General features: G+C 37.7%; 1 protein-coding gene across 1 annotated transcript; it reads left to right on the top strand.

Moving 5' to 3' along the window:
- The first annotated feature begins 2,780 nt into the window (after window positions 1-2,780).
- LOC121323397 (avidin-like) lies at window positions 2,781-7,108 on the top strand. Its single transcript, XM_041264441.1, has 4 exons — window positions 2,781-3,031; window positions 3,727-3,931; window positions 4,167-4,281; window positions 6,821-7,108. Exons 1-4 carry the CDS (start codon window positions 2,957-2,959, stop codon window positions 6,852-6,854), a joined length of 429 nt encoding a protein of 142 aa, XP_041120375.1. The 5' UTR covers window positions 2,781-2,956; the 3' UTR covers window positions 6,855-7,108.
- The last annotated feature ends 8,401 nt before the right edge of the window (window positions 7,109-15,509 follow it).

Raw genomic sequence — 15,509 nt, 5'->3', positions numbered from 1 at the left:
GCAGTGGTGGCATCAGCACCTTCCGGGGGTCCACCAGTGGCTCCCACTTGACGTTGTTCCTCCCCACAGAGAACTCGGTCCGCTGTGGCCAGTCCCGCCTGTGGTAGTGCGCCTTGGTGTCCCTGCTGTCCCAAAGGCAAAGATAGCAGGGAAACTTGGTAAAACCACCTTGGAGACCCATCAGGAATGCCACCATTTTGAAGTCTCCTATGACCTCCCAGCCGTACTCATCATACTTCAAGGCGTCCAGCAAGGTCTTGATGCTGTTGTAATCCTCTTTGAGGTGCACCGAGTGAGCCAGGGGAAGAGACGGGTACTTGTTACCATTATGGAGCAGCACGGCTTTGAGGCTCCTGGATGAGCTGTCAATGAAGAGGCGCCACTCATTCTGGTTACAGGCGATTCCGATTGCCTCGAACAGACTGGTCACATTGTGGCAGAAGCAGAGCCCATCTTGACGGGTGAAGAAGCTGGAAAAAGGTTGGTGACGCTTCCTCTGATCTGCGACTTGCACACTTTCATCCAACAAGTTCCACTGCTTGAGCCTAGACGTCAAAAGCTCGGCATTGGACTTGGTGAGACCAAGATCTCTAATCAAGTCGTTGAGGTCTTTTTGGTTGGGGTAGTATGGGTTTCTCTCCTCAGCTCCACCTCTGAAATTGTCATCTGGATCTACAATGTCTTCCTCACTCTCTGACTTGCTGCTCTCTTCTAAAGACGGCTGCTCTCTCTCCGGAGGAGTGGGTACGGGGAGCTCATGGCAGTGTGGCACCGGGGCGATGGATGAAGGAAGGTCCGGATACGTGATAGCAGGTGCATTCTTGCCAGTCCGACGTTTGGAAGGGTCCACCATGCAGAAGTAGCAGTTGCTTGAGTGGTCAGTGGGTTCCCGCCAAATTCTTGGGATAGCGAACTTCATGGCTCTCTTTTCCCCTCTGTACCATCCTACAAAAATACATTTATTTCACCCATGACTAATGTGTAAGAGATTTTCGCAACATTTTTCATATATGATATATTTTTTCAATAACATTGAAAATTGTAAAACATTTTAAAATTATAAACTTTTACAATTTTAAAAATTTTAACAACATTTATAACATAAAATTCTGAGCAACAATTGTCCATCTTACCTTCCAGAGTTTTTTTGCAGTGCTTGCAGGTGAAATGAGGTGCCCAGGGTTTGTCTTGATCCCCGACAGGCATGCCGAAATATGCCTTGTAGGCCTCATACATCTTAGCAGATGCTTCCATGGAGTACTTTTTCGCTCTTGTCTTGATAAATTGGCCGCAGACATAGCAAAATGCATCTGCCCCGGATGCTTGCAGCCTCTTGTTGCCATCTCAGAAAAATGCAGATATGTATCCATTTAGGCAGCTGGAACTAAAATGAACTGGTGGGCTTAAGGCCCCTGTATTTATACTACTATTTATATTACTGGAAAGTTCTAGAAAGTTCTAGAAGTTACTCCAAGTTTACTCAGCACTGAATCTATCTGTAATGTTCTGGAAAATAGGTAAATTTCAAAATATCACTGTCCTGGTCACAAAAGCAAAGTTTGTGGGGAATAATAGCCATTTTCTATACTTTTGAGGCAAAAGCAATTAAGAAATAACACTTACTACCCAGGAATCAAAAAAAAATAAATAAAAAAAATTGTTACACGGTTTAATCGAACACAGTAGAAACTTAATAAAGGTGCGTTATTTTATTATTTTTATTTCCAACTGATCAATTAGCTAAAGGTATTGTGAGGGAGCCCCTTCACATGGTACCGTCTTTATAAAGTGTGCAATGCATTTGTACTATTTTAAATGTATACCCTGACATGATTGTTGTTTTTATTAAGTCAGCAGAAAGCCGTGCTCATGTTTATATTCTGTGTAAATATTTAGGCCACCAAGTTTATTTATACGGTACTACTGTATATTGATTGTATAAAAATAATAATAATAAGTCTTGAAGACAAATACAACACTTGCAGAGTGTGAGTGCACAGGGTAAAAAAAAACAAACTAATTGTTTTTATATTTATGTGCTTTATAGATATGTTATGAATATTTAAAAATATAAAAGTAAATGGTACGAAATTGTTTAGCTAGTGAAGGTAAAAGGTGTGGCTAAGTTCTATAAAAGGCACAGGTGAGGAAAAATAAAAACAACACTACTTCTACTACAAGTGCATAATAATTCCAGAACATGATTGTTTTAATTTGTTATGCAGTGAATGTTTTAAAACCAATGATGAGATATTGGTTGGATCAAAAACTCAGACTGTGTGAACGCAGGACTGATAAAGTCTGGGAAAATAATACAAATGATGCTGTCAAACATAATTCCCTACATAATTTATTTGACTGATATTAAACTGTGTGGAAGGTTGTACAGCAAGCCTGGCTATTAAATAGTAATCTCTGATCAATACATTTTTGTGGTTCTCTGCTGTGAAGAGGTGTAGAGCCTGGCATTACAAAGTTAACTCTGTTAGCTAATAATAGCTAAATAATAACTAAAATTATATTTAGTTAACTGTAATAATAAATACAACTAAAATTAAACTAATAACTATAACTATAACTAAAATAAAATAAAATCATAACTAAAAAAACACTGCTGCAAAAGTCTATATCTGGTACATATAAATCTGCATCGCAAATTTTCAACCACGTCATATATCTTCCACAGTTTTGAGTACGTGTGTATCGCTGTTATATGCATTGTTGTCTGTAATATGCCTTTCAAACTGCTCATTTCTTGTAAAGCCTATTTCTTAGCCCCCAATCTCTAAGATTAGATCTAATTTTATAGGACAACCCATCCACGTGGCTTGGCTGTAATGAACAAACAAATTGCCAACGAGAAGGATATATAAACAAACAGTGGTTCTAGGAGCCTGAAGAACTTGCAAATAAAAAAAGCATTTGGTATCGAATTCCAAAAGTTTCCTTTTCAGTCATGAAAAACATAATTCTTTTCTCGACTCTTGTTTTGCTTTTTCAAGTTGCATTATATACTTGCAAAGCACAAAAGGTAAGTGATTCTATAATACTTTAAAACTATAAGTCTTAAATTGGTAAGAGCAATTATACAGTGTAATGTTCTTTAAGACTAGAACCGCCACGCGGGTCACCCATACATTTTTAAACTGCTTATGGAAATGAAAGGCATACTATCGGATACAACTGAAAAGTTGTATTCATGAACACCACATCTACCATTTGCAACGCAAAAACACCGTAGTTAAATGTAAAATTAAACATAATACTTTATTTTTATAATGAGCATATACAGCACTACTACAAACAGAGAAACAATATAATAAAATAAACATTTCAAAAGAAACGGATATATATATATTGCTCTATCTGAGTGCAGCTTGCCGTATTCCAACAACGGAAGAGTAATTAACATTTTAAGCGCAAAATGGGTCACATCGACCCGCATGGCTGTTCTAGTGTTAAACATTGTGAGAGAACACATTTTGTTAAGCAAGTAAATACATCTTTATTGTCAACGTTTTATCGATGTTTTCTAAAAACACCTTCATGTGTTCAATTTATATGCACAATAACATACACTAACCTATACATAATTTTTGTTGTACAGTAACAGTACTTATGTATTCACAATATATATCCTAAAGTAATGGACAGATCTGCCCTTCTGACTGTCTGTGTATTTTGAAATGATCAATCTAAGCCTGTAAGTAATCAATGTTGTTGCAGTGTGATTTGAAAGGAAAATGGAAAAATGAACTTGGATCCACAATGACTATTTCCAGTGGACAAAACGATGGAAACTTCACTGGCTCATATTTAACTAAAGTGACAACAGAAAATAACGTGGAAATTAAGACATCGCCCATCTCTGGAGTTGTACATAATTCTTCTGAGCCGATATTTGCTTTCCTTGTTAAGTGGTCTTTCTCAGGTAAAGCAATACTTTTGTCCATTGCACAGTATATCAGAAACTCCTAGCACTATGAGCACTTGTATAACTCCCAGACTTCAACTTGGAACATCTCAGAATCATAAAGCTTAAATTAAAATCTAAAAACATCATGCATTGTAGAGTTAGTCAGAAAATATACTTTAATGAACATGGTATCTTGTATATATATATTGTATATATGTATATATATATGATTTTTTTTTTTTTTTTGCAGATTCTATAACAAGCTTTATTGGCCAGTGCTTTGATGACGACAAAGGTGATCGTCTTGAAACCATGTGGCTGCTCAGAGCAAAAGCGAGCTCCAGCGAAAACTGGGCGGCAACCAGGTAATCCAAAGACAGTCAAGCTATATTTGTAAGCAAGTAACAGGAGTATAAAGCTATAACAGTACATACTTATAAATGACGGTTCTGAGTTCTTTGCTATTTTTACATAAAATTACTTATTCCAACACTTGCCTTAGCTTCATTAACACAATAACTGCATTTTGTATATTCAAATACCTCTCTCTAGAATGGCCTGGGGTAAAGAAGAATATTTGCGTCCCTTTTATTATGTGTTTCTTCGCTTGGGGGGGGGGTTAACAAATTTCACTAACAATAAATACTTTGTATATTGAAACTGTGTCTCCAACTTTCCTGGAGCAAAATAGGTTTTATGGGTATAGCTACGATTTTGGCACTGATTTTTAGTACATTTCACGGGTACAAAAAAAAAAAATTCATAGAAAGGTCACCATATAAATGTAGCTTTTATTATCTATATCTATATCTCTCGCACACACACACACAAAATCAGCATATCATTGTTTTTCTGAGTAGCAAAGTCAAATCGCAGACAGGCAACGTGTTAAAGAAAGGGGGCCTCAAAAAGGTCAGAAAAAAGACCAGAAACAGATAAACCTCTCGTTTTACCTACAGTTTGCAGGAAATAAAAAAAATATATATGTTCAACGGCAGTCCTGAAGTATTTTGTTTAGCAATGTTTAGTTATAGAGAAAGTGAGCATTTATTTTCAACAGACTACTTGTAGACTACATTGTATGAAAAAAGTTTTTTTGAAGATGCAAGTACAATTTTTAGTGTAAAAAAATATATTATCAAGCGCTATACGTATTCAAAGATCACAACTAAGAGTTCACTATGAGGTGCCATTCAGGAAAAAAGTCATTTACTATATCCCAAACTATATTGAAATGCTGCCGCATATATTGAATTTTATTTGTGCATGTATTTGTTTGCTGGCGTATATTGGTCATCTATTGGTTTTCTTTTGTATTTATTGGTTTCCTGAATCATCTACTGGTTTGCTGGGCATATGTATTGGTTTACTGGGGCATCTATTAGATTGCTGGCGCATAAATTGGTTTGAAATTTAAAAGTGGGCATGATTTGCTCAGCCTCTGGCCCTGCATATATAAGCACAATTTATTTATTTTTTTTTTTTTTTTTTTCCTCAATAGAATTCAATGTAATATTTCGTGTAAATTCTTAGAAAGTATCAGGGATCTTTACTTCTCAGGTATGTACAAAATGACCACGCAGAGGAAGCATATAAACGGATCTCCCCTTAAGGACCCTTACCTTTTCTTTCGTATTGTGTTATGGCAGGAGAAAAGTTGCACATTTAATTATCATTTGGGTAGATATAATTCGATAAGGCTAGCATAAACAAAGGGATCACGCATTTCACATATGAGAGAGTTAAGTGACTTCTGAAGACTTTTTGTGACTTTTTTTTAGAGTTAGATAGGTGTACTGGTACTGTGCAATCTCTGGACTTGGCACAGTTAGAAGTTACATCAAGACACCTAGAGAGTCATAAACATATCATTTATTGTTTTGCCGAGTGAGTCTCAGCAAACGGCAAACATAATTATTGTAAACGGTCTACTAAACTCATTGTATATTGAAATTAATTCCCTTGTAGAAAGCTTTTCTGAACAGATGTATCACTTCAATCCAGAATTAGAGATTTCTGGTTGTTCACATCATAGCTGGCCGACCACGGTACAGGATGTAGTTACTGTGTTTCTGTTTAGACAGAAGAATTAATCTTTTTATGTATTGTACTATTTTAAATGGTTTAGTAAAAAATAAAAACAAAAAAAGTTAATATTACTTTGAAGTCTATTGAGGGAAAAATAAAAATAAATTGTGCTTAAGTGCAGGGTCAGGGGCTGTCCAAATCATGTCTGCTTTTAATTTCAAACCGATGTATGCCCCAGCAAACCAATACATGTGTCAACAGATCAATACATGTGCAAACAAAATTCAATATGCGCCAGCATTTCAATATAGTTGTGAATACAATGGTGTTTCTCTTTTTTGCCTCATAGTTCACTGAGCTACAAAATACAAATCTCATTTGCTGACCTACATAGCTACACAAATGCTGTGTGCTACACAACCAAACAATTTACACATACTGACATATTTGTATTTTCAGTGGATGACACTGCTTTTTTGCAGGAAGTAAAGGCAGTGCCTAACAATGTGTTTTTACATCAATTTCCAAGATTTCACTGACTTTTGTTTAAATTAATGATTTCCGTGACAATTTATAGGTGTGATTTGCCAAATATTTTGATTGCAAATATTTATGGATTTACAGCATTTGTAATCATATGGCTAAAGAGGATTTGAGCAAAAAAAAAAGTTATTTTTGTAGATTCCAGTATATCCTTGTGCATGCTAAACCAAATATAATTAAATATTATACATTAATAGAATAGATTTTAAATTGTTAGAACATAACATTCGTTTTACATTTAGATGCATCTAGATTCCTGTCTAATTGTTCAGTTGTAAAACTGCCCAAAGTGACTTTTGTTGACACTTTATTTTCTCTCAATCTGTAAAACAGGGTTGGCAGTAACGTGTTTCGTCGGTTGACCTAAAGAAAAGGAAATTCATCAGGAAGTTCAAAGCGATTGAAGCGGCGTTATCAAAAAAGGCTGAAATAATTTGCTCTCCCTACTTTGTAATCTTTCTTATCATGAAATTTAAGCATACTTAAATGAAATCTCTCTCTCTCTGATCTCATTTGATTTGTTTTTCCATTGTTCATTAAATTTAAAGCATTAAAATACATGTATCCTGTGTTTATTTAGTGTTATGAAATAAACAACAGTGGTAATATTCCTAGGGTGAACAAAATTAGTTTGTATATTATTTTTTGAGCACTGTCTGTACAGAAAATGTAATCATTATAATAATAATGTACAGCTTCTAAGGTGACCAATGAACTTTATTCAGTTGTGTACATTACTTCCCTTAGGCCTCTACACCTCTATGAAGTTTATAGGTTTGTAATAACTGCAATAACCATGACCCTATCTGCACTCTCGAAAGAGTTATTAGCAAGTTTTGCATTTGACCTTTAGCAGAGGTCACAGGTAAGGACATTTTTTGATAAGAGCATATGTGGGTTCCAGAATGTGTTCATAGTAACCATGACTCTGCACTCTCTAAGAATTTATAGAGCCAGTTATGCATTTTACATCAAAAGATAGGTACAGTAATGCATTAAAGGTTGTAATCATTGAGTGAAAACATTGAGTGAAATCACATCAAATGAGTGTAGTTCATTTGGAAAACCCATGGCCAGGGCACCAAGGTCTATACTTCAGCAGATGGCGCCTATGTTAATATCATGTCTGATTATATTTGTCTGATCAAAAGGATGGCAGCTCCAACAGAAGGAAGCTCCCACAAACTGTGATATGGTGCAGTACATGCAGTCCAGACATTTCCTTCTCATTTTCAATGACATGTAAAAGCAACTCTACTACCCCCTGCTGTTAGTACACCATTATGCAACATACTCTTTTTTTAACTTATCCATCTACAGCAATTAGCTGATTTTTTTTCCAAACAGAGGGGGGACTGAGTTCAAATAAAACCATACCCCATTCTAATAAACAGAGAGGCACATATTTTCAGAGCATTTACTTAAGTTTTTAACACATATTTTTGAAAGATGAAAATTTAATAGAAATATATAAAACTGAGAAACAATCAACTTGAGAGTGCTTGAAAGGCATTACTTTAGTAAATGTTTAATGTCATTTTTCTAAATAGCCATTTTTTTCCTTTCAAATAATAAGTGTTAAAGACTAGAGTGAACTCTTTGAAAATATGGCCCTAAAATACCCTTATTTGGCATTGAAAAGGGTCTTTCAAAACTAAAAAGTTGCCTCTAATTCTATTATAATAAGTCTACTTTTTGTCCGTTTGTCACCCTGTTTAAATTTCCCCTCAGATTGGTGTGTATACCTCAGAAATGTAAGCTGGTAACATTATCAGTAAACAACAAAAGATAGTAAATCTGGTCAAAGCATTACCACATAGTTTTGAAATTCTGAAGAAATATATATATATATATATATATATATATATATATATATATATATATATATAAACCTTAAGAGACACATTACAGCATTTGCTGTAATCAGTTATCAGTAATCAGTCATGCTACACAACCACCACATTGAGAAAAAGATTAATATTACACAATCTGGTCAGTAAATGTGGTCAAAGCATTACCACATAGTTTTGAAATTCTGAAGAGAGAGATATATAATATATATAATATATATAATATATATATATATATATATATATATATATTATAATAATATAGCATATATCACACAGTACTGTGCAAAAGTTTTAGGCAGGTGTGACAAAATGTTGTAAAGTAAGAATGCTTTCAAAAATAGACATGTTAATAGTTTATATTTATCAATTAACAAAATACAAAGTGAGTGAACAGAAGAAAAATCTACATCAAATCAATATTTGGTGTGACCACCCTTTGCCTTCAAAACAGCATCAATTCTTCTAGGTACACTTGCACACAGTTTTTGAAGGAACTCGGCAGGTAGGTTGGCCCAAACATCTTGGAGAACTAACCACAGTTCTTCTGTGGATTTAGGCAGCCTCAGTTGCTTCTCTCTCTTCATGTAATCCCAGACAGACTTGATTATGTTGAGATCAGGGCTCTGTGGGGGCCATACCATCACTTCCAGGACTCCTTGTTCTTCTTTACGCTGAAGATAGTTCTTAATGACTTTCGCTGTATGTTTAGGGTCGTTGTCATGCTGCAGAATAAATTTGGGGCCAATCAGATGTCTCCCTGATGGTATTGCATGATGGATAAGTATCTGCCTGTACTTCTCAGCATTGAGGAGACCATTAATTCTGACCAAATCCCCAACTCCATTTGCAGAAATGCAGCCCCAAACTTGCAAGGAACCTCCACCATGCTTCACTGTTGACTGCAGACACTCATTCGTGTACCGCTCTCCAGCCCTTTGGCGAACAAATTGCCTTCTGTTACAGCCAAATATTTCAAATTTTGACTCATCAGTCCAGAGCACCTGCTGCCATTTTTCTGCACCCCAGTTCCTGTGTTTTCATGCATTGTTGAGTCGCTTGGCCTTGTTTCCACATCAGAGGTATGGCTTTTTGGCCGCAAGTCTTCCATGAAGGCCACTTCTGACCAGACTTCTCCAGACAGTAGATGGGTGTACCAGGGTCCCACTGTTTTCTGCCAATTCTGAGCTGATGGCACTGCTGGACATCTTCCGATTGCGAAGGGAAGTAAGCATGATGTGTCTTTCATCTGCTGCAGTAAGTTTCCTTGGCCGACCACTGCGTCTACGGTCCTCAACGTTGCCCATTTCTTTGTGCTTCTTCAAAAGAGCTTGGACAGCACATCTGGAAACTGCTGACTGCCTTGAATTTTCTGCCTGGGAGAGACCTTGCTCATGCAGTATAACTACCTTGTGTCTTGTTGCTGTGCTCAGTCTTGCCATGGTGACAGTAAACTGTCTTCAGCAACCTCACCTTGTTAGCTGAGTTTGGCTGTTCGTCATCCAGTTTTATTCCTCCTACACAGCTGTTTCTGTTTCAGTTAATGATTGTGTTTCAATCTACATATTGAATTGATGATCATTAGCACCTGTTTGGTATAATTGTTTAATCATACACCTGACTATATGCCTACAAAATCCCTGACTTTGTGCAAGTGTACCTAGAAGAATTGATGCTGTTTTGAAGGCAAAGGGTGGTCACACCAAATATGGATTTGATTTAGATTTTTCTTCTGTTCACTCACTTTGCATTTAGTTAATTGATAAATATAATCTATTAACATGTCTATTTTTGAACGCATTCTTACTTTACAGTATTTTTTCACACCTGCCTAAAACTTTTGCACAGTAGTGTATATATATATATATTTATTCTTCAGAATTTCAAAACTGTGTGGTAATGCTTTGACCACATTTACTGACCAGATTGTGTAATAGTAATCTTTTTCTCAATATGGTGGTTGTGTTGCATGACTTATTACTGAGAACTGATTACAGCAAATGCTGTATGTGTTTCTTAAGGTTTATATATATATATATGCTGTATTTCCTGTTATGTGACTTTTTTTTTATAACACACTCTTGCAACATTGCCCGCAAGTACAAAACAGTTGCATTGCCGTTGTAGTGCCCCTGGATTACCAAAGAACATTGCTTGGTAGGGATACAGTAAATGTGAATATAAGCTTTGACTAAGTATGGCTATATACCATTTTGTGTTCCTGTTAGTTTGAACCTCCTGCCATTCAATCTTTTATAGTGTTTAATATATTGTTTATTTAATTCCATGTTTACAACCCCCACAATCCCATTATGCCCATAGAGATACTTTGTTTTGTTCCTTAAAGAGTAAACAGCAGGGTTCTGAAAGATACAACGTTACAGGCCCCCATGTGCTGTTACAACTGTTTAAATAATGTACCTGTAATTTTTCTTTCCATTGTTAACATCCTGACAACTTTTTACATTATAACTTTAAAAAGCTCTTTTCAAAATAGCCGCTCTATTGCACTGGGGTATGAGAGCTATCCTCTAATCGAAAGAGCGATTTAAAAAAAAAAAAGTTCTCTGGCTTTTCAGTTCCTTATAGGGTGACCACCCGACCTGCATTCCTAGACAAAATGCAATCTTAACATTTAACTATACCAGTGTAATATGAAAAACCGCACGGTTTACCACTTACCGCTTTCCGCTTCCACTCCCAGTGTAATCAGACCTTTAAGGTCGAAGTCACAGCACTGATAGTGATACATCGGTATGGCAAAGTGCCCACCCCTTGGTATTTATTTATGGATGTTTTCATTTTGTTAATAATAATAATAATAATAATAATAATAATAATAATATTATTATGTTCATGTGCAGATGGACGAAAGCCGTCCAACATTGTTATTTATTATTTGAGATGACGTTTGCATTTGTGTTATGTTTATTTTTAAAAAAAAATCATGTGCCGACGGTCACCTGTATAAAAACCGCTCAGAGGAGAGTCGTGAGGAAAGTGTCATAGGCGAGACGTGACTAAGTTTGTGAATCAGAAATAACAATTGCTAGATGTGCTGGTGTATTAACCAGCACAATACTTGTTAGAGTTTTGTTTTTTTGTTTGTTTGTTTGGCCAATGTGCCCTTTTTTTGTGCCTAATTGTTTGTTTAAATCTTTTATTTTTCATTCAATTAAAATACGAGTTTGCTGTTTGCCCATACTATCCTTCTTTGTTTTGTGTTGCTTCTTCCTGGTCTGTGACGTCACCACAGCTATATACTGCAAACACTCTTTTACATATGGTGGCCTGCTTGGGAAAAACAACGACTCCAGGAGCCTGACCAGGAAGGAGTGAAGTGCAGTTTTTTTTATTATTATTATTTTTGAAAAAATTAAGGTAAAGGAGCAGGAAGAGAATGGGGAGAGGAGCAGGAAGAGAATGGGGAGAGGAAAGCTGCAACAGCAACCGTAGCATCAGCAGGAGGAGGTCGGGATGACGGCTGAGATGCCTTTGTGAGGAACCTGACGGTGGAGTTGTGCGGGGCGTATGGGCACACGTTGGCCATCTGTCCAACGCAGTATGAAGAGGAGGAACTAGCACCTGAGTGGGAGGAGCCTGTGCATCCAGCGCTCAGAAGGGGGGAGCCCATGCATCCAGCGCCAAAAAGGGAGGAGCCCATGCATCCAGCGCCCAGAAGGGGAGAGCCCATGTGGCCACAGCCAAGAAGAGGAGTACCACAGGTCCAGAACCTATGTCTCCAGCAGTGGAGGAAGGGTGCCTGCTAGCAGCAGAGGAAGAATGCAGCAGGAGGAGGTCGGGAAGAGCAGAGCAGGATGCCTTCAAGTCGCCGCCCAGGGATGACTGCACGTCACCGCCCGGGGATGTCTGCCTCACTCCACTCACAATTGGCATTATTATTTATTATTTGAGATGACGTCGATGGTGACCATGTATAAAACCCAACAGTTTTCTGCACTCAGGAGAGAGTCGTGCTAGATGTGCTGTTGTATTAACCAGCACGATACTTGTTAGTGGTTTTTTTTGTTTGTTTGGCCAACATGGTCTTTTTTTGTGTCTTTTTGTTTGTTGAAATCTTTTATTTTTCATTCAATTAAAATGTGAGTGCAGCAGCGCTGTTTGCCCATACTATCCTTCTTTGTTTTGTGTTGCTTCTTCCTGGTCCATGACGTTACCGCAGGTACGCATTGCAACCACTCTGCCACAGTCGGTAAAGGAGTTTTTAAATATTAAACCTACAGTATCAGATGTGTAAATATACAACATATCTACCCCATCCCACCCATCTAAAAAATAAAATGAAAAAATTAAAAAAGGCAGGTGTCCTGTTTTGCATTTTGAAAAGGTGGTCACCCTAGTTCTGTACCACATCATGGATCGTTATTGCTGTGTTACCTGTTTGACAATGTGGTCAATAATCCTTACACTATCAGTGCACTATAGTCCGGCCATTTTGAAAAGAGCTTTTAAAGAGACTTTAAAGTTCTTGTGTTTTAGTTGTCAGGATGTTAACATTGAAAATAAATAATGACAGGTATGTTATTTAAACAGTTGCAGCAACACATGGGGATTTGTAACACTATATTTTTCAGAACCCCACTACTTACTCTTTAAGTCACTCATGTCTGGTTAGCCTTGAATTTTTTGGTGGAACTACTGGCCACCAAGAGGCACCTGGCAACTCTAAAGGAGTTACAGTCTTCCATGACTGAGTTAGGAGACACTGCGCATACAGCAACAATAGCCCGGGTGGTTCACAAATCTGGCCTTTATGGGATAGTGGCAAAAAGACAGTCGCTGTTGAAAAAATATCACATCAAATCTCAGCTAGAGTTTTCCAGAAGGCATGTGGGAGACTCAGAGACCAACTGGAAGAAGATTCTATGGTCTGATGAGACCAAAATAGCGCTTTTTGGGCTCAACGCTAAGCGCTATGTTTGGCGCAAGCCTAACACTGCACATCATCCTGAGAACACCATCCCTACCGTGAAGCATGGTGGTGGCAGCATCATGCTATGGGGATGCTTCTCTGCTTCAGGGCTTGGAAAGCTGGTGAAGATAGAGGGCAAAATGGATGCAGCAAAGTACACAGCAATCCTGGAGGAAAACCTGCTGAAGTCTGCAAGAGACCTGGGACTTGGGAGAAGATTTATCTTCCAGCAGGACAATGACCCCAAACATCCAGCCAAAGCCACATGGAATGGCTTAAAAACAAAAAGGTCAATGTCCTGGAGTGGCCCAGTCAAAGCCCGGACCTCAATCCAATTGAGAATATGTGTAAAGAGTTGAAAATTGCTGTTCACCAAAGGTCCCCATCCAACTTGACGGAGCTTGAGCAATTTTGCAAAGTAGAATGGGCAAAAATTGTAGTGTCCAGATGTGCAAAGCTGGTAGAGACATCCAAATAGACTCATGGCTGTAATTGCTGCCAAAGGTGCCTCTACCAAATATTGACTCAAGAGAGTGAATACTTATGCAATCAATTCTGTTTTGTATTTGTAATTAATTTAGAACAATTTATAGATTTTATTTTTCACTTTGACATTATTTTTGTGTTGATCAGTGACAAAAACTCCTAATTAAATCCATTTTGATTCCATGTTGTAACACAATAAAATGTTTACAAGTCCAAGGGGGGGGGGGGGGGGGGGGGGGGAGCCACTGTACTTCTAACTCGGGATCCTTTTAGATCAAGTCTTAATATTTATTTCAAATAAGATACATGACTGCCAATCCATTTAAACTATACATTTGTTTAGCTCCCAGAAATACAGAAGCAGTTATAAGACTTTAAATTGTTGATTCAAGTATGTTTTTCCTTTTTTTACTGAGCTCAGCAGCTTTCTCCAGGAAGTTAGCTACTGAGGACTGACACGTAAATCAAAGAGTTGCCTAACTATGATAAGGACCTGCCACAAGTCGGGTCAGCCTGACCTTTCTTTGCATGCTTTTACACAGACTGTACATACCTTATATTTTCTACTGAGTGTGCAGGCCTATTTGAAACAGAGTACATACAGAGTTACTACGATTACTGACTAAGAGTATATCATATTATTTAAATCAATACATGTTCGTTTAGACCATCCAATTCATGTCTAACAAATCAGTCCATTCCCAGCAAGATTCGAACTCTGTGCTAGGCTCAGCTCGGACTGGTTCTACAAACACCACAACAGGCTTTTTCATCCAATTCTTCACATCGCAGGTGTGGGCCAACAGGGTTTTCACTTGATACCTGCAAGACACTTGTACACGTTTGGCAGAAACATCCTCGTCACATTCTAGCTTACTCAAATGAGCCCATGTCACTGGTAGGGTGACTACCTTTTCAAAATGGAAAAACGGGACATTTCTTATGCTGTGGTATGCATAATTTTTTGCCCTCGAAGAGCGCGTGGGGTGGGGTGGGGGGGGAGCGGGGACTCAGGGGTAATGATTACTTGTAGTGATTGTGAGAGTAAAATGATTAGAAATGGAACCAGCATAAAGATTTGTGAGCTAGTTTTTCCTTTTAAGTCTGTATTTCAAATAGGTTTATTTGTAGCTTTGGACTATTTGGCTGTCACTGTAGTTGATGTTCTGTCACGATGGCAGCGCGCTGTGTTTATTCATTTTTGAAAAGGGAACTCAGGAAAGAACAGAATGCAGCACTCTGACTGAAACACTTTACAGCATGTTGATGCAGAGTCGCTATCGACATGCGATGAGATGCTGGTGTGGTTCAGTTGTGTGTACCATGTGAAAGTTTTCTGGGGGCGTGCCTGGATATATACATACTTTCTTTTTATTGTTTTAACTGGCGAGCGAACGAGTGTAAGGTATTTAAAAATAATGTAGCAGGGGAGGTACTATGATGTGCTATAAACAGATATGCTATGGTTTGACTGTGATGCTAAACTGTAAGATTGCACTGTGTCTACGAATTCGGAACAAATGCCGTCCTGCAGGCATTAAACCCGGGACCGGGACCTGATCCTTACATTTCGGGACTGTCCCACCCAATTAGGGATGGGTGGTCACCTTAGTCACTGAATGACCACTTTCACAACCCACACATTCAATTCTTTTTACATCCCGTGTGTCTACATTCAAGTGTGAAAATGACATCCCTTCAGGACTATTACATTCAAACAGAATTCGGCAGTGTCTGACTAAGTGACCTGATC

The sequence above is a fragment of the Polyodon spathula genome, chromosome 11 (assembly GCF_017654505.1).
Source record: "Polyodon spathula isolate WHYD16114869_AA chromosome 11, ASM1765450v1, whole genome shotgun sequence".
Lineage (NCBI taxonomy): Eukaryota > Metazoa > Chordata > Actinopteri > Acipenseriformes > Polyodontidae > Polyodon > Polyodon spathula.
The sequence above is the reverse complement of the archived record's forward strand: the minus strand, read 5'-3'. Positions and strand labels throughout refer to the sequence as shown.